The 27,610-nt window shown below is 36.4% G+C and overlaps 2 protein-coding genes across 3 annotated transcripts in view; one reads left to right on the plus strand and one right to left on the minus strand.

The window, feature by feature from the left end:
- LOC142341852 (heterogeneous nuclear ribonucleoprotein H-like) overlaps positions 1 to 27,610 on the plus strand; it is a 567,627-nt gene that overhangs the window by 453,314 nt on the left and 86,703 nt on the right. The gene's annotated exons all lie outside the window — the stretch shown is intronic.
- LOC142341123 (uncharacterized) lies at positions 2,358 to 10,743 on the minus strand. Its single transcript, XM_075392013.1, has 4 exons — positions 10,357 to 10,743; positions 9,498 to 9,890; positions 3,648 to 3,906; positions 2,358 to 2,944 (listed from the first exon to the last, which is right to left on the minus strand). Exons 1-4 carry the CDS (start codon positions 10,646 to 10,648, stop codon positions 2,410 to 2,412), a joined length of 1,479 nt encoding a protein of 492 aa, XP_075248128.1. The 5' UTR covers positions 10,649 to 10,743; the 3' UTR covers positions 2,358 to 2,409.

Genomic DNA, 27,610 nt, shown 5'->3' on the forward strand with positions numbered 1-27,610 from the left:
CTGCAGATTTGTTTCAATAACTAATTTTCTTAAAAAGTTTTCTTTAAAAGTTTCAAAAGGCGAAGCTAGACTTCTCGTGATCAAATCTCCTAAGGTATGTTTTCCGAAGCTACTATTTTGATCTAATAATCAAAGTGCACTCAATTGGCTACAACTGAGCAAACAAAGTTAATCACGTTAACATAATGATGAATCTAGTCTTTATATTTAGCTGCAACTCACTTTCAGCTGAGGTATACAATAATTCGTTGCACACCAAGGTTTGTGAAAACTTAACAGTTTTCCAAATTGGATTTAGCTACTTGCTTATTATTTTTAGTTTTGAAATAATGTTTTTCAATGTTAACTATTGCATTTCATTCAAATTTGTTTCTCTCGGTTAAAATGCGAACGTTAAACCAAATGCCAACGTTGAAAATAAGCTGCTGGCTCAAATAAAAAATTGATAAAAAATTAATTATTTATAAACATATTTATTAAAATGCTTACTGCGCTCTTCAGAAAATGGTATCTTTTATCTTGCCACCGTTCCAGAAGATTAAAAGTAACAAATGAACTGTTGATTTAAATTTACAAGATAGTATTTAATTTTGAACGCTAGCTGTGTATTAAAAAGGGTTTCAACATTGTATTCACAAATTAACTAGAATGAGTAAATTTCAAAACTAAAACTTAAATTCACTTAGAGTTCAGTTGAATTGACATTTTAGTAAGTTGAAATTGCTTTATAAAGTGGCTCTTTGCTGCAATCACTCAGCTTGCGGTTGTGAGTACTGTGCAAAAACATGATTTGAAAGAACCGTTATACATTCATGAGATAAAAATTCGATCCCTGTTTCGGCAAATTGCTGAGCTAATTCTTTTATTTACCGTTTCAAAATTTTCAAAACGCAATTGCGGTTAACTTTTTGGCAAGATGTATTTCGATCAAGGAGCTATTTTAGAAAAAATTTTACGATTTGTCTGAAAACTGAAAGAACTTATAATTCAAACAGATATTAGCGAAACCGTTTTGAAACTAATTTTTTTACCAAAAATATTTTTGTATGTTAAATGACTTTTAATTTTTTGAGTAGCTATGGTTTAGTTGCTAATGATGAAAATGAAACCTGTTAATCAAGTAATTATTTTTCCTAACTTTTTTAAAACTATTTTGACAATTTACTGATGCGAAACTTTTAGTTAATTTTGGGCATATTAGTTCTGCTTTTGAATTTCAGCACTGATGTTAACATCAAAAATGACTTTTGTATTTTTCCCAATTATTATATTGCAAAATTTTTAATTTGCTAAATTTTTAGTGAATTTTTCTCTTCTCTCTTGATTTGATTATTTGATAGTCAGTTACGTGATAGATATAAAGTGTATTTATAAAAGCTCTCCGCGGTTTAAAACGAATGAATCATGTTATACATTGGTTGTCTTAGAGATTTTCCTAAGAAAGAGGTAATCGGCAATTTAAGCAGAAAAATTGTACCCTAAAATAGAGCTCTGGAAAAAAATAGTTTGAAAACCTCTTAATAAATTTTCGATAAAAAGGCTCGGTAATGTGCGTTTGCACATATTTCTCCAACCCAGTTCATCCACATTTTGACTTAATTGTCTCCCAGTTGAAGAGGAGGTAGGGAACTTTCAAATTTTCGCCTACTGGTCGAAAATAACTAATTGTTACAAACTCTAGATCGAACACTATTTTGAAAATTACCAAATGAATTACGTAATGCGATGTCGCGCTGGAGTGCCGATGAGACCTGTCATTAATAAGACTACGAGGCAAGAGAGAAACAACAAAAATAATCGAAACCATTAATTATATTAGCTATCAACTGTCAAATTCATTAAGTAGGTTGAGTCTTATACCTCAATGGGATGCAATGAGACTTGTCCTTAATCAGATTAAGTCCTACGACTACAAACTGAACTACAAATACGGACAAAATTTTTAAAAAGTCAGCAAAGTTTCATTAAAACAATTAGTTCTTAGAGACAGCTATTGAATAGGTTCATCTATACCTCAATATTAAGCCAATTAGACCTTTCGTTCGTCAGAATAAGTCTTACGACTACAAAAAGAACAAAAAGAATTTTTCCTTGCATGAGCGGTTCTGCACTTATTTATTGTTTATTAACTGTTTACCAAATATCTGTTTTTTAATTGGGCTAAATTTCAAAAGGAATGTGAAGATAAAAATGATGTAATCAATTTGAAGCTTTCGTTTGTACGAATGCCTCGATTCTAAACAGGATGTCTGACGTAACTGAACCATCATTCTAAAGAGGAGAATAATACTCCAATATTATACCAATATAAAAAATTACACCAATATTCTGAGGCTTAAAAGAAGTTTTAAAAGGTACCAGATGTCGCAAGTTTAAATTTCTTCAAAATTTTGAGAAAAACAGAATTGGTTAAAAATTGAGTTTTTTCTTGGTACTCTTCTTATCAGGTTTGTCTCGGAAAATGATGCGAGGTCGTCTTGTAATAGCCCAAGCATTACCCAGCCACGCTTTGCCCCAGCACGTCACCCACAACAGGCAGGTCGCTTGGCTATTTGGGTGCTCAAACGCGTTTGTGACGTCAACATAAACAACACTATCCGTGTCACTGAAGAGTCTGGATTTGAACTGCATGCCTTCGTCCTTTATGACGTCATGTTTGAGGTCTGGCATCTGTTCAGATCTGGACTTCTTTAAAGATTCGTTGTTAGTTGAGTCTATAAGGTAACAGTTAATGTGGAGCTGCTTCCCCTGGCATTCGGCGAGGTCAAACTCAAGCCAGGTAAGTTTGTTTGGAAGTAAAAATTTCTTCTTGGAGTTCTCGAGGATGTTGAACCAGAGGTAGAAGCCAGTGTTGATTGGGAACCAGAGGGAATGGTGTTGGAATGTGCCCACTCTGTAGTGACCCATTATGTATAATGGTTCACCGTCCTCGGATGTTTTGTATCTAAATGTTTTTAGGAGTTATGCGTGCAGGTATATTTGGGACTTTCACGCCATTGAAGCCCCCATCCCCCACAAAAATATAGTCTCAATTATGTGGTTTCTACCATGTTGGGGGGGGGGGTATTCGTTATATGACCGCTAAGCTGGGGGGGGGGGGCTATAGTGTGAAAGACCCCAAATTTTTCTTGTCCTGTGGAAACTGTTCTCATATCTCGATCAGGCGTTTACTGATAATGAACCGTAGTCTCGTTTTCATATTGACAGAGAACAACCAAAATTATAAAGTGTGCATAAGATAAGCTTGACAAGAATCTCTATTTGTTCAACCTATACTTGGCTAGAGAGATAAAGCCCTGAGGAGCAAGAAAGAACATGAAAATGGGTTATAATAGATGCCCGAGTTCGAGAGCTTAAGACCAGTTGGTGTAATGGTTAGCACACTAGGCTTGCAAGTAAGAGATGAGGTTCGTTGGCAGCAGTTTAGAATGTATCATTATTGGAATGTATTCTTGAATGTATCATAATTGACCGAATAAATTATCTCTTCAAAAAATCTGTACGCCTGAGAGTAAAGTATAATTGGCCACTGCAATGTCTAATTAATTGTGTATCTTCGCTTTATATTTTTGCTGTTCTTCCATCTACTGTCCAACCCCAAATTTTTGTTCATTCCACAAAAGTTATTCTGATGAAAGTAAATTTACCGCAACATGTGGACAACATCTTCAGCCTCTTGTTGCAGATTGCCAAAAAGGTCAGTTCTGGACCAGTGGTATACTGGGTTGCACAGACAGAAGAGGGGGTCGAACATGTTGTGGTTCTTCTGTTTCTTTGAATAACTCATTCCGTAGTGCTTGTCATAGTCACTACCCGGCTTTACTTTTCTCTCTTTGTAGTACTCACTCGCTCTGTTCTCATCGACTCTCTCTCCCAGGAATGCGATGTTGTGTGGGAGTCGCTCTCCTGTTGATAGAAATCACACTCAATTAGTCATTCAAGTCTAAAAATGGGCCTTTACCACCCGTGCCGAGGATTTTACCCAAAAATAACAGGGGAAAGAGTAAAAAAATTACGCCCTTTTTCTCCGCTTATAATTTATGGTGGAAGAGTGTATTTATAAGAGTGCAAATTTAAAAAATAAAACTGGAAGGAGGTAGTGAGGATTGCTCCCCCCATCATCCGGTCTGGGACGGTCTGATCAGAGGTCACTTTTGTCTGGGACGCTGTGATCAGAGGTCACTTTTGTCTGGGACGCTCTGATCGGAGGTCACTTTTGACTGGGACGGTATGGTCAGAGGTCATTTTTGACTGGGCGGTATGGTCAGAGGCCACTTTTGTGTGGGTCGGTCTGATGAGAGGTGATTTTGTTTTGGACCTCAACCTTGTTTTAGAGAAGTGCAGTTCCTCACTGATTCCGAAAGATCGTTTTTGACCCAAAGTGACCCAGAAGTCGAGATGTGTCAGTATTAACAGTATCAGCTGAATGAAATATTTGCTGTTTAGAAGAGGGCTGCTCCGAGCACGAGTATTTTGTATTCAGTTTGCAGAAAATGATATGAATCATTATTGATTTTTAAATCGCTTTCATAACATTGTAATGTGACCAAATAATATAACCAGTTTGATTATCAGTTCAATTGAAAAAAGGTGATTCTCTCCTGCGTTTATTGAAAAAGGTATTTCAGTACGTGCTTTTGTGATGTACGAATTCGAGCATTGAAGGACATCAGAATTCACTTAACAAACTGTCTTTTAATCACCCAGTGTTGATCTCTTACAATTTCAACTTCCCATTATGGCTTCTATAAAAAGTTGTAGTCATAACATAAAATTTTAATAGAATGCAAGTTCTAGAAAATCCTGTTTTTAAATAAAATTTGAAAAGTGTGGAGACAAGTTGCAAAACCTATACTTCAAAAAAATAGTCTAAAAAATACAAAATATTCGAGTTCAAGATGAAATCTTTTTGTCAACCCGGGAAATAATTTTTAAAAAATAGACTTTGCTGTCGAAAGTTTTTATTCACTTGATGAAATAAGACTCACCCAAGTTTATGCGTTCAATTGAGATCCGCTGATCTCACACATAAAGTTCAAATTTATATTGGGATCATTCAACCAATTGTAGTGTAGTTAAACTGCTGTCAAAGTGATTCTTTTCACTCAATCATAGGAACCAGTAGCGTAGGAACAAGCTTCAGTTTGCTATAAAAAACTTTCAGAACAATTGACGAAAATTAAACTGATATTTTTTTCCTAAACTCAGCAGACAAACAACTAAGATAAATTTTTCAATAAATTTGACTATCTCCAGCAACAATTTTAAAGCAGTACTGAAAACTTACGACGGTTATTTGATTTTTCCTATTCATCAGTGACACAAATCAATTTCTCAGCAAAGATTTCTCAGTTGGTTTGAATGAAATATTTTTGAAAAAAGCTGCACGAATATTTTCACACGAAATTTAAAAAAAATTTTATTGGCCTATGTGGTCTTGCTCAATCTTTCATATGGCATCAGCTTTAAATAACTTCAAAAGAAGCAGTATATGAAAGCAAATGTTGGGTTTTCGGGCTTTCGTACATTCCCTGCCATTTTTTCTTCAAAATTGGATCAAGTGAAAAAACGGGATTTTCTTTAAGTGACACAAATTCAATTGACAAAAGAATTAGATTGTGTGTTGAAACCAATGGTATCTCATGGTATTTTATTTTGGAACCCATCATTACCACTTTTTGTATAAAGAAAACAAGGCGGCTCGGTAATGTGCGATGGCACATAAGGTTCCGACCCCGCCCATCCACAAATTTGGCATAATTGTCTACCAAATGAGGAACAGATAGAAGAACCCAAAAATTATTTTTTGCGATTCCCAAAAAAGCCCAAGTCTTTTTCAAAAAATTCTGTATCAACGATAAGATAGCCTCCAAAGCAAATACCTCAGTGGAGTAAAAGTTGATGCATTAGATTGCTGTAATATGTCAATATTAAGAAAGCGAGTCAAGACGAAAAGCAAAGTCAAACAACAACAACAACAACAAACATTAATTACATCAAAAAATTTATGTCCCTCTTAAAAACTAAATTTAATAACAAAATCAACATACCGTCAGATAAATCCAAAACTAAACAAAAATAACTTATAAATCCCCAGAAAACATATGCGACCAGTCCATAAAAAGGTTTGGTAACAATTATACAAGAAAGAACAAAAACAGTAAAGTAAAAAAAAATTAACTTATTTTTTTGAAACAGTTAACTTCAAAGTAATAAATACCATTAGGAATCAATTAATATTACCACAAATTTACGATTTCCACTACTTCTATAGAAGGGCATTAGGACCTGTCCTTATTCGTTTTTTAAAGCGGCTAAAAATAACAACAAAGAACAAACAAAATTTCAATTGAAACTTGCCAGCAAACGCTGTCAAAGCCGTCAAGCCAATTTTTGGCACTCAAAATACATTTGATTGCGCCTTCTTCAAACAGCTATAATTTAGTACGTGGCTATTCATTAGTAAGACTAGGTAACAAGCAGACAAAAAAGCGAAGTGCTAAAGTATGTAATTTTTTTTTTGAAACAAAATTACAGTTAATGTCATGAAAGGCATTAATAACAAAAAGAGCTATTTAAATAGGGTCGTTTATTCAAAAAAAAGCCCTCGAGACCTGTAATTATTCAGAATATTTCTTGCATCTACAAAAAGAACGTCAAATATGACAAAAATCACATTAGTTTACTTTTTTTTTGTGAAAAACCGGTGTCGAAGCCAGTAAGGTCATAACAAATTCTTTAAAAGATTTTGGGACACCAATCCCTCTTATTCCTTTGACACCCATTATGTTATATTTGACTTGTAGTTAACTAACGAGATTAGGTAACAAAAAGAAACATAAAAATAACAAAATTGCGAAGTTGAAAAAAATTGCGAAGTTAAGTTTTTTTTTAATTTTGGAAAACGATTGTTTTGATCGTCATGAAAGCCATCAGCTATCTACTAATATCAAAATATCGGTTCTTCTACTTTTCTATGAAAAGCCAATGAAAGCTATCACTATACAGGAAATTTCATACGACCGAAATGACAAAGTATAAATGACAGTTAGAGACAAAATTAAAAAATTCAATTGATTTCTTCAAGAAAGAGGCGTCGAGGCCGTTAAAACGATGATGTATATCTTTCAGAATTTTAATATGTTCAATTGTGCTTTATTCTGAATGCCAATGAGGTGACATGAGAACCGTCAAAAATGTGATAATGTGACAAAATTAGAAAACGTGAAAAACTGGCAAATATCAAAACAAAAAAAATCTGAAATCTTGTGGTATCAAAGCCAGAAAACAATAATTTCAGGCTTAAAACTGCAACTGAGAATAAATGTTAAATAAGTAGAAAGAAGAAGCGGTCGTTTTTTTGCTGACATTAAGCTGGAAGTTGTACAAATTAAGAAAAAAAGTAGAGAAAAAGTTAATTAAGCCATTATTTATTGAAAGGTCAATTATTTTTAAAAAAGAAACGACCATAAATTTTCAATTAAAAAACTTAATGCATTAGCTTGGAGCTTCTTAACAAGCAAATCGGTTGGACCTATCACTCCTGAGCTTTGATTTGATATGTTCTTTTTTTTATTATTAAAAAAAAGTCTTTTTTTTTTTAAAAAAAAGACCGACTGATTAAAACCCGATTTTTTTTGGATTGTAACAGTCCTAGAATGGCCAAAAACAAACCCTAATAATACTTATTGTTTTTAGGAATAACTGATTTTTCGAATGTTGTTGATATAGATAATTTGTTAGTTGAAAACTCAAAATAAATTCTGCATTTTTGATAATCAACGAATAAAGTTGGCAAAAAACGGCAAGGTTTTAACTACAGTGCACTCTCAGCGGACTCTGAAGTAGAAGTAGCCCCCCTCTGAGTCTACAAAGATTTTTTGAGTGTTGTTTGGGGATGTACTGTCGGCAAATTTAATCAAAGTGGACTAAATAGCTTATTTCGTGCTGTTTTTGATGAAAAAGTCTAAATTTTGAAATGTTTAGCCAGATTTTTGACCAAAAAAATTAAATCAAAACAATCAACAATGCTTGTTCGTCTTCAAAATTAAAATCAACGACACTATTCTTAAAAATTATAACAAATTTTAGCCAAATTGACGAAAATTTAGGCAAAAATTCCGGAAAATGTGAATAAAAACAACGTGAATTCACTCTTCTTTTCTCAGAACTTTAAACCTCGATAACTCTCTGTAGAAATCGAAAATTAAAAAAATCTTTTTAATTCCATATTCTACGCTGGATGAGCTTTCTAATGATACCAGTCTCAACTCTCTACGATGAATATATCGAGCGGCGAAAATTCACGGAACAAAAAAAAACCCAGTTGAGTATATAGTTCCTCCCCCTCAAGAGGGTCGGAACAAAAAGTTTGTAAACCGTTTTTTTTACTTGCGAAAACGGTAAACAAATTTTGAGGAAAATGAAGATCCAACGGATTCGAGAACTTACTGCAAATTTTCTTCCATCCGAAAGTTGAGCAAACATCACGAAGAAACAGTTAGCTTGTTTATATTTTATGTATGTCCAATGTTGAGAAAAACTTCGCTTTGAAATATTTGCTGTACCTCAAACAGATTACTTTCCGTTAAATTAGAACAATTAACTTGAAGTTCCGAGGAATCAACTTTTTTCAATTAGATTTTTTAATTGAATAACTCACTTCCAATAATAGAAAAAATTGACTCAAAACTTGGCTGAGATTTAGAAAAGACGAAAAAACTGCCTCAATCAAGTTCTGACGAAGTTCTGAGGCGCTTTTTCTTTTATAACCTCTTCCAAATTTTGGGTATTTTTCTATTTCTGGAAGTGGGTTATTCGATTGATGACAGATCAACCAAATTCCCCATAAAAATATACAAAATATGATCATACAATTGACAATGTCTAGCTCTCACAATCCGCAACCGCCGTGCCAAAAAAGTAGTGACAAACGAAATCAATCAGAAATAACAGGTACAGGAAATCTTTCTGGTAGGTCATAGTTTTCTGCATAAAAATATATTAGGAAGCATATAGCTCGTAATCTAGGAATGATTTTAACGAGGAGTAGAAATTTATAGCTCCGGTCATTATTTTGATATCAGATTTTAGGCATGAACTTGACGATTTATACAATATCTGAAGCATTTGATTGAATGAAAATGAGTTTCTGAGTTACTCATATATTAACAACTGTAGAATTGTATTTCTGTATTTGATGCCTGTGAAATTCTGCCTGCTGTTTTATGGACATTTTTGTTTTTTCACGGTGATACTTACAACCTATATAATTGATATGGCGCTGCAATATCAAGTTAACAATGCCGAAAATCATACAATCATTTGGTCAAGACCCAGAACGGCGCCACAGCTACTGCTGGGAGATGTTCATACACTTAAGGTTGCTATGCTATCAAATAGACCCAGATGAGGAGCTAGAGAAACAATTGGAGGTTCTAGAGAAACAAATCAACAGACGCTAGATTTTCAGAGTATGAATGACAAAAAATTCTAACCAGTTGGCCCGACTACTACAATTGGCTTCACTTTTTTGGGCTTCTGTTGACTTCTTTTCTTCAGCTCCCCAGTTGGCGTCTTGTCCGTGTGAAGAACTGCTTTTGATTTGGATCCATCGTCCAGTTTCATCACCTTCTGGTTCAAAAACTTATTTGTCGGGGTTTGGGTTGGAACTTTTTCAGTTTCTTCTTCCTTCTCTTCCTCGGGAATGTAAATGTCACCTTTAGCTTCAGCTGCTTCTATCTTTTTCTCCACAATTCTGTCTTTCAACGCTTGCTCTCTTCTCGCTTTCAGGAACAGTTTCTCCTCTTCTCTCACTTTCTTCCCGTGGTCCACATTTTTCTGCTGTTCTAGGATGAAATCGTGCGAGCCTCTTGTTCGCCAATACGTTGCTGATAATGCAAATTTTTCCCTTTTGTCCTTTTAACTCCGTTTTTTTCCATTTTTGGTGGGGGCAAACCTCTATCTATATAAATATGTTTAATATGAAGAAATACAGGTTTCTCTCCGCTCCCTTGTCCTAATTTTTCCCTTGTCTCCCCTTTTCTGAATGACAACTGAAAATTGGGGGAATTGTCCAAAGTAGGTAAATTGATGCAAGAGTGGAGCTGCAAGTGGGGGAAGAGGAGTTGTTCAATTATTTAAGAACCCTTTCACAGGATTAAGACTTTGGTGGCAAGGGATTATTATGATGGTTGTAATCAACAAACTTATGCGAGTTTCGAGTTTTTCATTACAAGTGACAATGACATTTCTTACACGCGATGACACCTCGTACCGGTAGATTACAGTTAAAGTAATAAAGCTATAAACCCTCTGTTATTCCTGTATATTTATTAAGGAAAAGGAAACAAGTGCCTAATTTGTTCTTCTTTTTTCTCTCTTCTTCTGTGAAGTGAAGATCTGGAAGCCTTCCTTTCCCTGGCACCTCCGGTATTGTAGTCAAGTTCCCTGTTTTGTCTCCAGGGCGCCTTTCAGGAGCTGCGGGAGGTTTATCCAGAGCTGGCACTGGCTTCCCCCCATTTTGTTTGTTTGGGTTCTGAAGTTCCAAAGAGTAATTGTTTTGCAGTTGTTTACTTTGGTTGATTTGACTGTTGTTAGTGCGTATAACTACACGCTGGTTCCGAGCGAACTTATCATAGTTAGACATTACTGCTTCAAAAATTTTTAAATTAATAAACTATGTGCTCAAGTTTTGGTTAACAAACGCGTACATTTTTGAGACAATGTTTTAAATCAAATTGATATTTTAATATAATATATAGACTGTGGCCAAAATAATAGCACGCAAAATCTGAATTGTTCAGTTGTCGTTTAAGTAGAATATAGTAAAAAAAATCCCTTCGAAAGATGCTGCATATTTTGTTATAGTTTGATTTCAGCCCTAAACTAAAAACACAAGCAAAACATAAGCTTAGCTTTAATTAGTATGCTGGGAAAATGAGTTTACTTTATCATAAGTAGTTTAACTAATCTCTTAAACCGCTGAATCTCTCAAGCGCACCTCCAACTTGTTGCGTCAAAAAACTAAGTTTTGCAAAAGTCACTCAAGAAAAATTAAAACAATTGAGGTTTTCACTTGTTGGAACTTGCTTTTTCCGCAACTAGGTTTTATACTGTTGATCATAGTTTAACGAGATTAGCTTTCATGATACAAAAAGTGGAGACATGGAAACTAACCCAGGCACAAGTGTTGCCAAATGGAACAAAGAAAAACAATTACAGGAAAATTAAACACCTACTGTCAATAGTAGATGAAAAAATGCTAGACCAATACTTAAATACTAAAAAAACGGAAATCATACGCTCTATAGTTTTGAAACATGAATATAACAAGGCGACTCGGTAATGTGCGATCGCACATAAGGTTCCGACCCCGCTCATCCACAATTTTGGCTTGATTGTCTACCAAATGAGGAACATAGAAAAACCCAAAAAATCACGTATTTTAAAAAAAAAATTGGTGTATGAACGAAAAGAAAGTCCAAAGCAAATAACTCAGTGGAGTAAAAAATGGTGCATTAAATCATTGACATATGCCAACATTAAGAAAGCGAGTCAAGCTGAACGGCAAAATCTATCAACCACAACAAACATTAATTACATCAAAAACTTTATGTCTGTTTTAAAAAACAAAACTTAATAACAAAGTCATAATATAGTCAGATAAAACTGAAACCAACAAAATAACTTGTAATTCGCCAGAAAAGATATGGGACCAGTCCATAATAAGGCTTGATAACAGTTAGAAAAAAATAACAAAAACAGTAAAGCTGGAAAATTCGCTTATTATTATTAAAAACAATTAAATTCAAAGTAATGAAAACCATTAGAAATCAACTAAAATATCCCATAGGTTTACAATTACCAATGCTTCACATTAACAACTGGAGTAAAATTGGCGCATTAGAATGATGATATGTGCAAATATTAAGAAAGCGAGTCAAGACAGCAAAATCAAACAACAGAAACAACAAAAATTAATTACAGCAAAAACTTCATGTCCGTTTTAAAAAAAACAAAACTTAATAACAAAGCCTAAATACAGTCAGATAAAACTGATATTAAATAAAGTAACTCGTACTTCACCAGAAAAGATAAGGGAGTAGTCAATAAAAAGGCTTGGTATCAATTAGACAAAAAAGAACAAAAACAGTGAATTTGAAAAAATCGCCCATTTTTTTAAAACAATTAATTTCGAAATATTGAAAACCATTAGAAATCAAATAAAAATCCCAGACGTGTACGATTGCCAATGGTTCCATAGAAGGATTTAAGAGCTGCCGGTATTCAATTTTTTACGCGATTACAAAATGAACATAAAGGCAACAAACAAAAAATCAAATAAAACTTGGCAGAAAACGCTTTCGAAACCGTAAAGCCATACTATAGCCGTCAAAATGTGTTCAATTGCACTTTCTCTAACCACCGATAATGTATTATGTGACTTCTCATCAATGAAGCTAGGTAACAAGTAGACAAAAATGGAAAACAAAATGCAAAAATAAGTAACAATTTAATTTTTTTTTTCGAAAAAAAAATTTCCAAAGACATGAACGCCATTAATTGCAGAATACAAAATTAATTAGGTTTGTATATTCTTCCAAAAGAAGCCCATGGGAGTTGCAATTATCCAGAATATGTCTTATGTCTGCAAAAAAACGTCAGACATGACAAAAATCAAAAATTAATTAAAGTCAACGAATTAAAGTCAACGAATTAAAGTCAACGAATTCTTTGAAAACATTAGATTGTGTGACAATAATCCCCTTTTGAAACCTTCCTTTGACAACAATAACGTAATAATTGGCCTGTTTTTAACGAGACTGGATAACAACCAGACAATAAAAGGAACAAAATTGCGAAGTTAAAAAGTGTTTTTTTTTTAATTTGGAAAACAATTGTTTTCAGGATCATAAAAGCTATCAGCTATCTACAGAAATCAGAATATCGTCTCATCTATTCTTTCATGAAAAGGCAATGAAACCGAACATTGTACAGTAAAATTTCATACGACTAAAAAGACAAAGTAAAAGCTGCAGTTAAAGAAAATTTAAAAAAATCAATTAAATTTTTCGAGAAAATAGTATCGAAGCCGTTAAAATCATAATCTACATCTTCAAGCATTTTCATAATATCAATTGTGCTTTATTTTAAAAGCCAATAATATGATATATAAACTGTCAAAAACGTGATAATGTGACAAAACTAGAAAACATGAAAAATGGGCAAAACATAAAAATAAAGAAAATTTGAAATCTAGTTGTATCAAAGCCAGTAGCCATAACTTATGGCGTAAAACCGCAATAAAGATTAAATTTGATTTCAATAGAAAGAAGAAGCGTTCTTTCACTGCGGATAATAAGCTACAATTTGACCAAAGAAAGAGAAAAATAGCGGCAAAAGTTCAATAAGTCATTATTTATTTGAAAACCAATTACTTTTAAAAGTCAAAACGACCATAAGCTTTCAGGTAATCAACTAGATACAATAATGTGGGGCTAATTAGAAACCAAATTGAAACTATCTTTAGTGAAATTTTTTTGAAATGTTCTGTTATTTAATTATTGTAGAAGAGATCGATTTTTTTTTATGAAAAAGACCGACTGTTTACAATCGGAATTATTTTTGGATTGTACCAGTCCAAGATTGGTCCAAAACTAGCCTTGCTATTGCTGTTTAATCTTTCAGAACATTTAGTTATTCGAATGTTATAGATATTGATTTTTTGTTAGTTAAAAAATCAAAAATAGATGCTGCGTGTTTGATAATCAACGAATAAATTTAGCAAAAAACGGCGAAGTTTTAATTACAGAGCACTCTCAACGGAATTTGAAGCGAAAAAGCCCCTTTTTGAGGCTACAAAAAATGTGTTAGCGGTGTTTGGGTCTTCACTTCCGGTAAATTAATCAAAATGAACTAAAGACACTTATTTCGTGCTGTTTTTGAAGAAAAAGTCTTAATTTTGAAATATTTAGCCAGAATTTTTGACAAAAAAATAAAAATAGCCTACAATATTCCTGTGATTTTTGTTTGTTTTTACAAATAAAAATCATCATCACTTAAAAAAAATCAACAAATTTTAGCAAAATTGGCGAAGTTTTATTCAAAAATTCCGGAAAAGGTGAATAAAATCTCGCCGGAATTCACACTATTTTCTCAAAATTTAAACCTCGATAACTCCCTATGAAAAAACGAAAATTAAAAAAATCTTTTTAATTCCACATTTTACGCTGGACAAGCTTTCTAATGATACCAGTCTCAGCTCTCTACAATGAATATATCGATCGGCGAAAATTGACTGAACAAAAAACAACCCGTTGGAGGTTATAGTTCCTTCCCCCTCAAGAGGGGTCGGAACAATAAACCTTGGTGGCCAAGAGGATCAATTTTTTTTGTTATTGGATGAAATTGGATTGATAGAATATCTTGGTTGTCGCTGAAATACCAGTAAATGAAAGAAAGGAATTTCCGGATTGCTTTCACTGCAAAAAAGCACTTTGATTGTCAACCAAGATCATCATCAAACTATTTTCAGAGCGGAAGTTGGCATACGGGTTCTCCAACAATCTGCTTTCTACATGAGAAATGAGTTAGGTATATTTACAATTCTTCCTTCCAGTCTTTATGTATTAAAGTATTGAAATTACTGATCAATTTTTAGAGAAATCACTCCTCAATGGAGCAATTTATACGAAATCCAGTCTTTCTAATTTTCTCCTAGACCAAAAGACCGCAAAAATTTCAGAGGTCTAGTAATTTACAGATAGTTGAGTTTTATTTGGAGATTACAGCAGCAACCTATTCACTCAAATAAGCTTTTAATAAAAGCTGGAATTTTTTCGTGCAAATAATAGACTTCATTTTGTAAACAAAACAAAAGCAACAGAGACAGCTGGTCAGAAATTTTCCCTGGTGATTTATGTTCAATTCAGAATAGTCAGAATTATGTCAGATAATCATAGTTATGTTCTTGAATTGGTACTCAGAGTTGATCATTATACTTTTCTGTAAGGTTCTCTTTAAAAGCCGACAACCAGGAAGAAATAAAGCTGTGTCTGGTACTAGATACAACAACTTACTAAAACGGCAATTTCAGTGGTGATTTATCTCCATTGGGCAAGTCAACCATGTATGGAAAAAACAGACCAAATGAATTTTTTTTCAGAAAATTGTAAAAAGTTTTTGGATCTCTTGCATTTTTAAAAATTGTCAATCAATCCCTCTAGCAAAAACGATCGGCAACTTGTGAAAATATCTACCTTTTTTCATTTCAAAGATGACAAATTTTAAAATGCAGTTTCAGAATAGATACAATAAGTTACCAAATTCTATCGTTAGTAAACTGCGTAAATTAACAAATAAAGATTTCAGGACCTCCCTGCTACAAAACTTGAGATTTTGTGAGATTTTGTGAAAAAGAAAAAGTGTGGTAGTCAAATCGAAAAAATAGTTATAACTGCAAAAAGAACATTATTATGATAAAAAATAACTTTGAATTGTTTGAAAGATCGTTTTGCAAATCTGATCTTACATTGACACAACGAGGTTATTCCCTTAATGCCTCTGTTAAATTTTTGAAGACTGATTTTCGCCTTTCAATTTGACAGCAAGACTGAAAATTATGAAGTTATGGTTAAAATAAAAACCGTAAATCGGCTGGACCATCGTTCATGAAGTCATGGTTATTCGAAGATATTGACTTGTCTACTGGAATACACATGCAATTTGCAATAAACGATTGCCTCACTAAAAGCGTCAACTAATGTAAGTTACTTTGGCACTAGAAGTTTTTGAACGAATTTTGTTTTAGCAATTGTCGTAGCCTTTAAGCTTTACTGAAATTATTAGCAAAAACGATTTCGGTTTTTGGAAGCAGCAGAGAATTAGGGATATGGTCATTTCTTCAATAAAGCAATTAATCGCTGCTAATATTAATCATGTTTTTAACAGGAGACAGTGTGTTAAAAATGGATTGCCATTGTCGAACTGGGTTTTCGCGAATCATGTTATTCTTGAAGGAACTGTTCAGGGTCCACAAATTTTTGTACTGCATCGCATTGATTTCAATGCAAAGATAACAAAGAAATGTTTTGTAGTTTGTACAAGATAAAGCCATTGAAAATCATGTGAAAAACGATTACTGAATACATGTCAACCAAAATTGATCAAGTTTCGAAACAAAATAAGTTGGCATTGAATAAATTAAAAACTACGATAAATATTATCAGAAATGATAACTTAGAAATTCTATGTTGCATCCAGATGAGTGGTCACTTACATGAACGCACCAAGCTGAACAGATTTTTAGGCTTAAGTCTTGATGAACTGATTTAGTGAAAGCAGAGCAAGAAACCATTCACCAGGATGGCTTCGGTAATCAGATTATTAATTTGATTCGTCGCCAAATACCTTTCTGACCTTGAATAAATCACTTGTTCTATTGTCATATTTGGGATTTAGTGCCAATCGTTTATAAACTTAGTAATTCAATGGGTTATGGTTTCAACAAGCAAATAATTGGGCATAAAAATTTGCTTTACTATAACCAAATGCTGCTTAAGATCCCCTTCTTCATTCTTAAATTCTTCCCGCGAAGTTCCAAATAACACAAGTTTTTCTGTACAAATTTTGAAATTTGTTTCTTAGTCAAAACAAATCAATCAGAAATTATTAAACGCGCAATTGAAACCGTCGTAATTAGCATAAGGAGCGTACAAAAAAAGTTAATTGACTTCCAAATGTAAGCCTAAATTGAATCACGGCGCATTTATTAGAAACTGTGTTTGTATGTAGAATAAGCATCAAATTCCAATAAGATACAAAAGCTCTGAAGGCATATGTAAGGTGTAAGAAGAATTAAGAAAAAAATTTTGAAGGCACGAAAGATTCCAATTAACAAAAGGAATGCGGGATTTTATTTTTTATAGCACTTTTTTCCAGAATGTATTTAACCGAACTTAAGTGAAGTTTTCAAAATGATGCGTTGTTTGATTTTCATTTTGACAGCATGTAACTGTAAGCCAGTGATTACTTTAATTTGCCTTTTTTAGAGCAAAACAAAAACGTAGATGTTTTGCTCTGTGAAAGATAAGCCACTTGTTCAATTATTTCTGATACATTTGTTTCATGCAAAACCTTTAAGTAACCTCATTGATTTTTCTCCGCGATTAGATGACCATTTCGTACACCTTCTTTTTCTACTTTGATTTTCCTACCTGCTGATTTCGGCTGGTTAAAACCCAAAAGGTCCGAAGGATTAAGGTTTTAGCAAAGTGATATACACTATTAGGAACACGACAACCAGAAAAACTTTTGAAAAATCTGTGAAACTGCATTGAATGTTTCTTGCTTTGAGTGCCTGATTGATGAAACCCAAAAATGGTTCTGAATAATTTCTTTATCTCAAATTAATCAACAACTGCTAGTCTTGCGACTTTGTATATGGTGCCCCCAAAGATTTTGCAGGTTCGTACAAATCTTGATGATTTCTTGCCACCTGCCATTACACGATTTCGGCGAGATTTACCGTGTTTCAGTACTTTTCTTATCAAGGTTGTCAAGCTTTGGCTCACTGGGTTTTCACAGAACTGCTGCAAGAGATACATAGAAGATGTTACTGCTGTTCGAAACTGACAAAAACCGACGATTCTTACGTTCAAATACCGACGAAAACCGAGCAAAGCAACGGTAAAAAACATAAGGGCTTTGATCGGTTTTGGCGAAGCAAAACCGACAAAAACTGATGATTTCTTATGTTTGAACCCCCTCAACAGGGGTGCTGTTTAGAGAGAAATAGAGCCAGCTTTTTATTCACGTTTCAACCAGAAATCATTATGCAGTAAAAGATCTAGAACAAATCAGAAAAAACAAAAAATTAAAAAAAGAGTTTGCTTGCTCTATGTCATGTCACTTTTGGTTGGTCGTTTGTAATCCGAAAGTTGTGGATTTGTTATGTTTCCAATATCGACGCGCGCAAATCATGACAATTTATGGCAAAGTTTTGAAGTGCCAGATCTTATTATGCGAGAAGATCTTATGCACGATTACAGAACGTGAAAGATACCAAAATTGCTCAACTATGCGTATTTTGAAGTTGTTCATATTTTTCACCCCCCGTAGCATTTCACCCCTCTATAGCAAAGGGGTGAAAAATACAAAAACCTTTAAAATATGCATAGTTGGGCAATTTTGGTATATTTCACGTTCTGGAATCGTGCTTAAGAAGTTCTGACATATTAAAATCTGGCAATTAAGAATTTTGTCATAAAGTGTCATGGTTTGCGCGCGTCGATATTGGAAAAATAACAGATCCACAACTTTCGGATTAGATACGACAAACCAAAAGTGGCATAATATAGAGCAAGCGAACTCTTTTCAATTTTTTTAAATTTTTTTTTCTGATTTGTTGTAGATCTTTTACTTCACAATGATAGTTTAATATCAAGCCACATGGGCCAGTGAGTTATGGCAAAATGATTCTAATACCAAGGTAAAATTGCCAAATAAATAAATGATTGCAATTCGGTTAAAATGGTAATAATTTCAACCCGACTTCAATCATTTTTATATTTGAAACTTTTTACATTGTTACTATAATCATTTTGTCATAAATCACTGGCCCATGTGACTTGATATTAAACTATCACAACCGAACATGAGAATAAATTATCCACTTAATTCTGACAAAAAAATTCTTGTAATGTCGACTGCTGATTTGCGGGGTGAAATCCATCAGCGGTGCAACCCGGGTTTTCACCGCATTCGCCGTATTTCGAACAAAAAAAGAAACATCCGTACACGGGTTTGAACTTCTCACCTCCTGCATGTCAACAACTTCGTATTTCATTGGGCCATCTCTCACTTACTTCAATGATATTTCATGTGAATTTAATATAAGCGTTGAAATTAGAGCTGTGAGTATTTGTAAGCTTTGCAATTTTAGCGGCGAAATTTTTTTCGCCGCATTCTGCTGGTAGCGGTGGAAATTTTTTTTCACTGCATTCTGCTGGTGGCACTGAAATTTTTTTTTCACCGCATTCTGCTAGTAGCGGTAAAAAATTTCCTTTCCCCGCTTGAGCGGTGAAACCAAATTTCACCGCCTGAATGTTTTTTTTTCACCGCATTCGTCGCAGTGCACGCAAATCTTACACTTTTACACAATTTCACCGCAAATCTTACATATTTTAGCGATTTTTAGCGGTGACACTACGGCCCGGGAACGATAAAGGGGTGAAATGATAGAGGAATGAAATGATGTGATGTTAAGATATTCCGAGTTAAGTGAATCGGGGTGAAAAAGAAAGGACCACTTTTACTTTGTAAGTCTTTGCTCCGCAGAAATCAACTTGTATTTCTGAGTTACCTCCCACACTTACCACGCCGTTCATAAAAAAAGCAAAAATTTCAAAAGTCGAGGTGACCACATCCGAGTCAACAAATCTCTCCTCTGCCTTTTGAAGAATGGCAAAGTTTTCTTCTCGAAGCATGGCAAATCTGTTCTTCAAGACGCATTGCAACTTTGTTTTTCAAGGAACATTGCAACTCTATTTTTCAAAACGATTTACATCGCTCCTCTTCATGATGCATTGCAACTCTGTTCTTCATGATGCTTTGCAACGTTTTGCGTCATGAAGTATTGCATCGCAGTTCTTTGCGAAACATTGCAACTGAATAGCAGTTCTCTTCATCGGGAAGAATTTAAACTCTTTTCCTCGAGACATATAGCTACTATGTTCTTCGAGAAGCACTAGCGCCATGTTCTTCAGGAAGCACCACAACTCTAATTTTCATAAAGCACTGAAACTCTGTTCTTCAAGATGCAATTCAACTCTGTTCTTCAAGAATCATTGAAACTCTGTTACCTCTGTTACAATGAAGCACTGTAACTCTGTTCTTCATGAAGCATTGCAACTCTGGTTTTTAAGAATGTCAATTCTGTTCATCCAAAAGCATTGCAACTCTTTTCTCCAAGAAGCATTGCTCTCTGTTGTTCATGAAGCATAGTAATTATGTCATTCATGAAGTTTTACAACTGTGTTTTTCATGAATTATTGTTTGTAACTATGATTTCCATAAAACATTGGAACTCTGTTCTTCAAGAAGAAATGCAACCCTTTCATAATGAAACTTTGCAAATCTGTTTTTCGTGAAGCATCTAACATCTGTTCTTCAAGAACAATCGCATCTCTGTACTTTAAGAAGCATTTCAACTATGTTCCTCGTGAAGCATTGCAACTATATTCAAAGAGAAGCACTGCCACTCTATTCCTCAGGAAGCACGGCAACTCTTTTTTTAAAGAAGAATAGCAGTTCTGCTAATCCAGAAGCATTGCTACTCTTTTCTTCAAGAAGCTTTGCAACTCTGTTGTTCATGAAACATAGCAATTATGTTATTCATGAAGCCTTGCAGCTCTGTCCCCATGAATTACTGTTTTTAACTATGATTTTCATAAAACATTGCAACTCTGTTCTTCAAGAAGAAATGCAACCTTGTTATAATAAAACTTTGCAAATCGTTCTTCGTGAAGCATCTAGTTTCTGTTCAAGAAGCAATGCAACTCTGTGCTTCAAGAGGCATTGTACCTCAGTTCTTCAAGAAGCATTATAACTCTGTTTTTGCAAAAAGCATTGTAACTCCGATTTTCACAAAACATTTTAACGCTGTTTTTCTTGATACACTGCAAATCTGTTTGTCATAAAGTATTGTAACTCCGCACTTCAAAAAGCCATGCAATTCTGCTCCTCTAGAAGCTTTCTTTGTAACGATAATTTTTATGAAGCATTGAAACTCTGTTCTTCAAGAAGCCTTGCAATCTTGTTACAAAGAAGCATTGCAACACTGTTCTCCAAGAAGTATTGAAACCCTGATACAATGAAGAATTGCAATTTTGTTTTTCAAGAAGCGTTGGAACTCTGTACTTCAAGCAGCACTGCAATTCTGTTCCTAATGAAGCATTGCAGCAGGGTTCATCATGAAGCATTGCAAACCTGTTCTTCAAGAAGCATTGCAATTCTGTTATTCAAGAAGCATTGCATTTATATTCCTAATGAAGCATTGCAGCTCTGTTCTTCACAAAGCACTGCCATTATGTTATTCAGGACGCTCTGCAACTCTGATTTTCATATAGCTTTGCAACGCTTTTCTGTTTGACGCGTTACAACTCTGTTCATCTTTGTGAACTAAAACTCTGTTCTTCGTGATGCACTCCAACGCTGTTCATCATGAAACATTGTAACGCTGTTCTTCATTTTGATTTGCAGCTCTGTTTTTCATGGTACATTGCAACGCTGTTCTTCATGGTGGTTTGCAACTCTGTTCTTCATGAAGCATTGCAACTGTGTTTTTGATGATGCACTGAGAAGCTGTTTGTCATGAAGCATTGCAACACTGTTCTTCATGGTGATTTGCAACTCTGTTCGTCATGATGCATTGCAACTGTGTTCTTCATGATGCACTGAAACGCTGTTTGTCATGAAGCATTGCAACGCTGTTCTTCATGGTGATTTGCAACTCTGTTCGTCAATATGCATTGCAACTGTGTTCTTCATGATGCACTGAAACGTCGTGTGTCTAAAAGCATTGAAACGCTGTTCTTCATGGTGATTTGCAACTCTGTTTGCCATGACACATTACAACGCTGTTCTTCATTATGCACGGAAACGCTGTTTGTCATGAAGCATTGCAACGCTGTTCTTCATGGTGGATTGCAACTCTGTTCGTCAAAATGCATTGCAACTGTGTTCCTCATGATGCACTTAAACTCCGTTTGCCATGAGGCATTGCAACGCTGTTCTTCAAGGTGATTTGCAACTCTGTTCGTCATGATGCATTGCAACTGTGTTCTTCATGATGCACTGAAACGCTGTTTGTCATGAAGCATTTCAAAGCTGTTCTTCATGGTGATTTGCAACTCTGTTCGTCAAGATGCATTGAAACTGTGTTCTTCAGAAGCCACTGAAAAGCGGTGTGTCATGAAGCATTGCAACGCTGTTCTTCATTGTGATTTGCAACTCTGTTCGCCATGATGCATTGCAACGCTGTTCTTCATGATGCACGAAAACCATGTTTGTCATGAAGCATTGCAACGTTGTTCTTCATGGTGATATGCAACTCTGTTCGTCACGATGCATTGCATCTGTGTTCTTCATGATGCACTGAAACGCCGTTTGTCATGAAGCATTGCAACGCTGTTCTTCATGGTGATTTGCAACTCTGTTTGTCAAGATGCATTGCAACTGTGTTCTTCATGATGCACTGAAACGCCGATGGTCATGAAGCATTGCAACGCTGTTCTTCATGCTTCACAGAAACGCTGTTTGTCATGAAGCATTAAAACGCGGTTCCTCATGGTGGTTTGCAACTCTGTTCGTCAAGATGCATTGCAACTGTGTTCTTCATGATGCACTGAAACGCCGTTTGTCATGAAGCATTGCAACGCTGTTCTTCATGGTGTTTTGCAACTCTGTTCGTCAAGATGCATTGCAACTGTTTTCTTCATGATGCACTGAAACGCCGTTTGTCATGAAGCATTGCAACGCTGTTCTTCATGGTGTTTTGCAACTCTGTTCGTCAAGATGCATTGCAACTGTGTTCCTCATGATGCACTGAAACGCCGTTTGTCATAAAGCATTGCAACGCTGTTCTTCATGGTGATTTGCAACTCTGTTTGTCAAGATGCATTGCATCTGTACTCTTCATGATGCATTGAAACGCCGTTTGTCATGATGCATTGCAACTGTGTTCTTCATGATGCAGTGAAACGCTGTTTGTCATGAAGCTTTGCAACGCTGTTCTTCATGGTGATTGGCAACTCTGTTCGTCATTATGCATAACAACCCTGTTCTTCATGATGCACGAAAACGCTGTTTGTCATGAAGCATTGCAACGCGGTTCCTCATGGTGGTTTGCAACTCTGTTCGTCAAGATGCATTGCAACTGTGTTATTCTTGATGCATTGAAACGCCATTTGTCATGATGCATTGTAACGCTGTTCTTCATAGTGATTTGCAACTCTGTTTGTCAAGATGCATTGCAACTGTTTTCTTCATGATGCACTGAAACGCGATTTGCCATGAGGCATTGCAACGCTGTTCTTCATGGTGATTTGCAATTCTGTTCATCATGATGCATTGCAACTGTGTTCTTCATGATGCACTGAAACGTTGTTTGTCATGAAGCATTGCAAAACTGTTCTTCATGGTGATTTGCAACTATGTTCGTCAATATGCATTGCAACTGTGTTCTTCGTGATGCACTGAAACGCCGTGTGTCTCGAAGCATTGCAACGCTGTTCTTCATGGCGATTTGCAACTCTGTTCGTCAAGATGCATTGCATCTGTACTCTTCCTGATGCACTGAAACGCCGTTTGTCATGAAGCATTGCAACGCTGTGCTTCATGGTGAATTGCAACTCTCTTCGTCATGATGCATTGCAACTGTGTTCTTCATGATGCAGTGAAACGCTGTTTGTCATGAAACTTTGCAAGGCTGGTCTTCACGGTGATTTGCAGCTCTGTTCGTCATTATGCATTACAACTCTGCTCCTCATGATGCACGAAAACGCTGTTTGTCATGAAGCATTGCAACGCGGTTCTTCATGGTGGTTTGCAACTCTGTTCGTCAAGATGCATTGCAACTGTTTTCTTCGTGATGCACTGAAACGCGGTTTGCCATGAGGCATTGCAACGCTGTTCTTCATTGTGATTTGAAACTCTGTTCGTCAATATGCATTGCAACTGTGTTCTTCGTGATGCACTGAAACGCCGTGTGTCTCGAAGCATTGCAACGCTGTTCTTCATGATGCAGGAAGACGCTGTTGGTCATGAAGCATTGCAATGCTGTTCTTCATGGTGATTTGGAACTCTGTTCGCCACGATGCATTACAACCCTGTTCTTCATGATGCAGGAAAACGCTGTTGGTCATGAAGCATTGCAACGCTGTTCTTCGTGGTGATTTGCAACTCTGTTCGTCATGATGCATTGCAACGCTGTTCTTCATGATGCATTGAAACGCCGTGTGTCTCGAAGCATTGCAACGCTGTTCTTCATGATGCAGGAAGACGCTGTTGGTCATGAAGCATTGCAACGCTGTTCTTCATGGTGATTTGAAACTCTGTTCGTCAATATGCATTGCAACTGTTTTCTTCGTGATGCACTGAAACGCGGTTTGCCATGAGGCATTGCAACGCTGTTCTTCATGGTGATTTGAAACTCTGTTCGTCAATATGCATTGCAACTGTGTTCTTCGTGATGCACTGAAACGCCGTGTGTCTCGAAGCATTGCAACGCTGTTCCTCATGATGCAGGAAGACGCCGTTGGTCATGAAGCATTGCAATGCTGTTCTTCATGGTGATTTGGAACTCTGTTCGCCACGATGCATTACAACCATGTTCTTCATGATGCAGGAAAACGCTGTTGGTCATGAAGCATTGCAACGCTGTTCTTCGTGGTGATTTGCAACTCTGTTCGTCATGATGCATTGCAACGCTGTTCTTCATGATGCAGGAAGACGCTGTTGGTCATGAAGCATTGCAATGCTGTTCTTCATGGTGATTTGGAACTCTGTTTGCCACGATGCATTACAACCCTATTCTTCATGATGCAGGAAAACGCTGTTGGTCATGAAGCATTGCAACGCTGTTCTTCGTGGTGATTTGCAACTCTGTTCGTCATGATGCATTGCAACGCTGTTCTTCATGATGCATTGAAACGCCGTGTTTCTCGAAGCATTGCAACGCTGTTCCTCATGATGCAGGAAGACGCTGTTGGTCATGAAGCATTGCAACGCTGTTCTTCATGGTGATTTGAAACTCTGTTCGTCAATATGCATTGCAACTGTTTTCTTCGTGATGCACTGAAACGCGGTTTGCCATGAGGCATTGCAACGCTGTTCTTCATGGTGATTTGAAACTCTGTTCGTCATTGTGCATTGCAACTGTGTTCTTCTTGATGCATTGAAACGCCGTGTGTCTCGAAGCATTGCAACGCTGTTCTTCATGATGCAGGAAGACGCTGTTGGTCATGAAGCATTGCAACGCTGTTCTTCATGGTGATTTGAAACTCTGTTCGTCAATATGCATTGCAACTGTTTTCTTCGTGATGCACTGAAACGCGGTTTGCCATGAGGCATTGCAACGCTGTTCTTCATGGTGATTTGAAACTCTGTTCGTCAATATGCATTGCAACTGTGTTCTTCGTGATGCACTGAAACGCCGTGTGTCTCGAAGCCTTGCAACGCTGTTCTTCATGATGCAGGAAGACGCTGTTGGTCATGAAGCATTGCAATGCTGTTCTTCATGGTGATTTGGAACTCTGTTCGCCACGATGCATTACTTTCCTGTTCTTCATGATGCAGGAAAACGCTGTTGGTCATGAAGCATTGCAACGCTGTTCTTCGTAGTGATTTGCAACTTTGTTCGTCATGATGCATTGCAACGCTGTTCTTCATGATGCAGGAAGACGCTGTTGGTCATGAAGCATTGCAACGCTGTTCTTCATGGTGATTTGAAACTCTGTTCGTCAATATGCATTGCAACTGTTTTCTTCGTGATGCACTGAAACGCGGTTTGCCATGAGGCATTGCAACGCTGTTCTTCTTGGTGATTTGAAACTCTGTTCGTCAATATGCATTGCAACTGTGTTTTTCGTGATGCACTGAAACGCCGTTTGTCATGAAGCATTGCAACGCTGTTCTTCATGGTGATTTGCAACTCTGTTTGTCAAGATGCATTGCAACTGTGTTCTTCATGATGCAGTGAAACGCTGTTTGTCATGAAACTTTGCAACGCTGTTCTTCACGGTGATTTGCAACTCTGTTCGTCATTATGCATTACAACTCTGTTCTTCATGATGCACGAAAACGCTGTTTGTCATGAAGCATTGCAACGCGGTTCTTCATGGTGGTTTGCAACTCTGTTTGTCAAGATGCATTGCAACTGTGTTCTTCTTGATGCATTGAAACGCCGTGTGTCTCGAAGCATTGCAACGCTGTTCTTCATGATGCAAGAAGACGCTGTTGGTCATGAAGCATTGCAACGCTGTTCTTCATGGTGATTTGAAACTCTGTTCGTCAATATGCATTGCAACTGTTTTCTTCGTGATGCACTGAAACGCGTTTTGCCATGAGGCATTGCAACGCTGTTCTTCATGGTGATTTGAAACTCTGTTCGTCAATATGCATTGCAACTGTGTTCTTCGTGATGCACTGAAGCGCCGTGTGTCTCGAAGCATTGCAACGCTGTTCCTCATGATGCAGGAAGACGCCGTTGGTCATGAAGCATTGCAATGCTGTTCTTCATGGTGATTTGGAACTCTGTTCGCCACAATGCATTACAACCCTGTTCTTCATGATGCAGGAAAACGCTGTTGGTCATGAAGCATTGCAACGCTGTTCTTCGTGGTGATTTGCAACTCTGTTCGTTAAGATGACTTGCAACTGTGTTCTTCATGATGCACTGAAGCGCCGTTTGTCATGAAGCATTTCAACGCTGGTTTTCATGGTGATTTGCAACTCTGTTCGTCATGATGCATTGCAACGCTGTTCTTCATGATGCACGAAGACGCTGTTGGTCATGAAGCATTGCAACGCTGTTCTTCGTGGTGATTTGAAACTCTGTTCGTCAATATGCATTGCAACTGTTTTCTTCGTGATGCACTGAAACGCGGTTTGCCATGAGGCATTGCAACTCTGTTCTTCATGGTGATTTGAAACTCTGTTCGTCAATATGCATTGCAACTGTGTTCTTCGTGATGCACTGAAACGCCGTGTGTCTCGAAGCATTGCAACGCTGTTCTTCATGATGCAGGAAGACGCTGTTGGTCATGAAGCATTGCAACGCTGTTCTTCATGGTGATTTGGAACTCTGTTCGCCACGATGCATTACAACCCTGTTCTTCATGATGCAGGAAAACGCTGTTGGTCATGAAGCATTGCAACGCTGTTCTTCGTGGTGATTTGCAACTCTGTTCGTTAAGATGACTTGAAACTGTGTTCTTCATGATGCACTGAAGCGCCGTTTGTCATGAAACATTGCAACGCTGGTTTTCAGTGTGATTTGCAACTCTGTTCGTCATGATGCATTGCAACGCTGTTCTTCATGATGCAGGAAGACGCTGTTGGTCATGAAGCATTGCAACGGTGTTCTTCATGGTGATTTGGAACTCTGTTCGCCACGATGCATTACAACCCTGTTCTTCATGATGCAGGAAAACGCTGTTGGTCATGAAGCATTGCAACGCTGTTCTTCGTGGTGATTTGCAACTCTGTTCGTTAAGATGACTTGCAACTGTGTTCTTCATGATGCACTGAAGCGCCGTTTGTCATGAAACATTGCAACGCTGCTTTTCATGGTGATTTGCAACTCTGTTCGTCATGATGCATTGCAACTGTGTTCTTCATGATGCAGTGAAACGCTGTTTGTCATGAAGCATTGCAACGCTGTTCTTCATGGTGATTTGGAACTTTGTTCGCCACGATGCATTACAACCCTGTTCTTCATGACGCAGGAAGACGCTGTTGGTCATGAAGCATTGCAACGCTGTTCTTCATGGTGATTTGCAGCTATGTTCGTTAGGATGCATTGCAACTGTGTTCTTCATGATGCACTGAA

Source organism: Convolutriloba macropyga, chromosome 6 (genome assembly GCF_964194025.1).
Source record: "Convolutriloba macropyga chromosome 6, txConMacr16.3, whole genome shotgun sequence".
Taxonomy (NCBI): Eukaryota; Metazoa; Xenacoelomorpha; order Acoela; family Convolutidae; genus Convolutriloba; species Convolutriloba macropyga.

Bases quoted from the DNA above. Each gene is read 5' to 3' on its own strand.
- LOC142341123 (XM_075392013.1), bottom strand. From the start codon at position 10,648: ATGTCTAACTATGATAAGTTCGCTCGGAACCAGCGTGTAGTTATACGC. The intron at 9,891-10,356 runs GCACTTGTTTCC...TTGCATTATCAG, and splicing joins AAAAAAGAAGAACAAATTAG to CAACGTATTGGCGAACAAGA. The intron at 2,945-3,647 runs GTAAATTTACTT...AAAAACATTTAG, and splicing joins GATGTTGTCCACATGTTGCG to ATACAAAACATCCGAGGACG.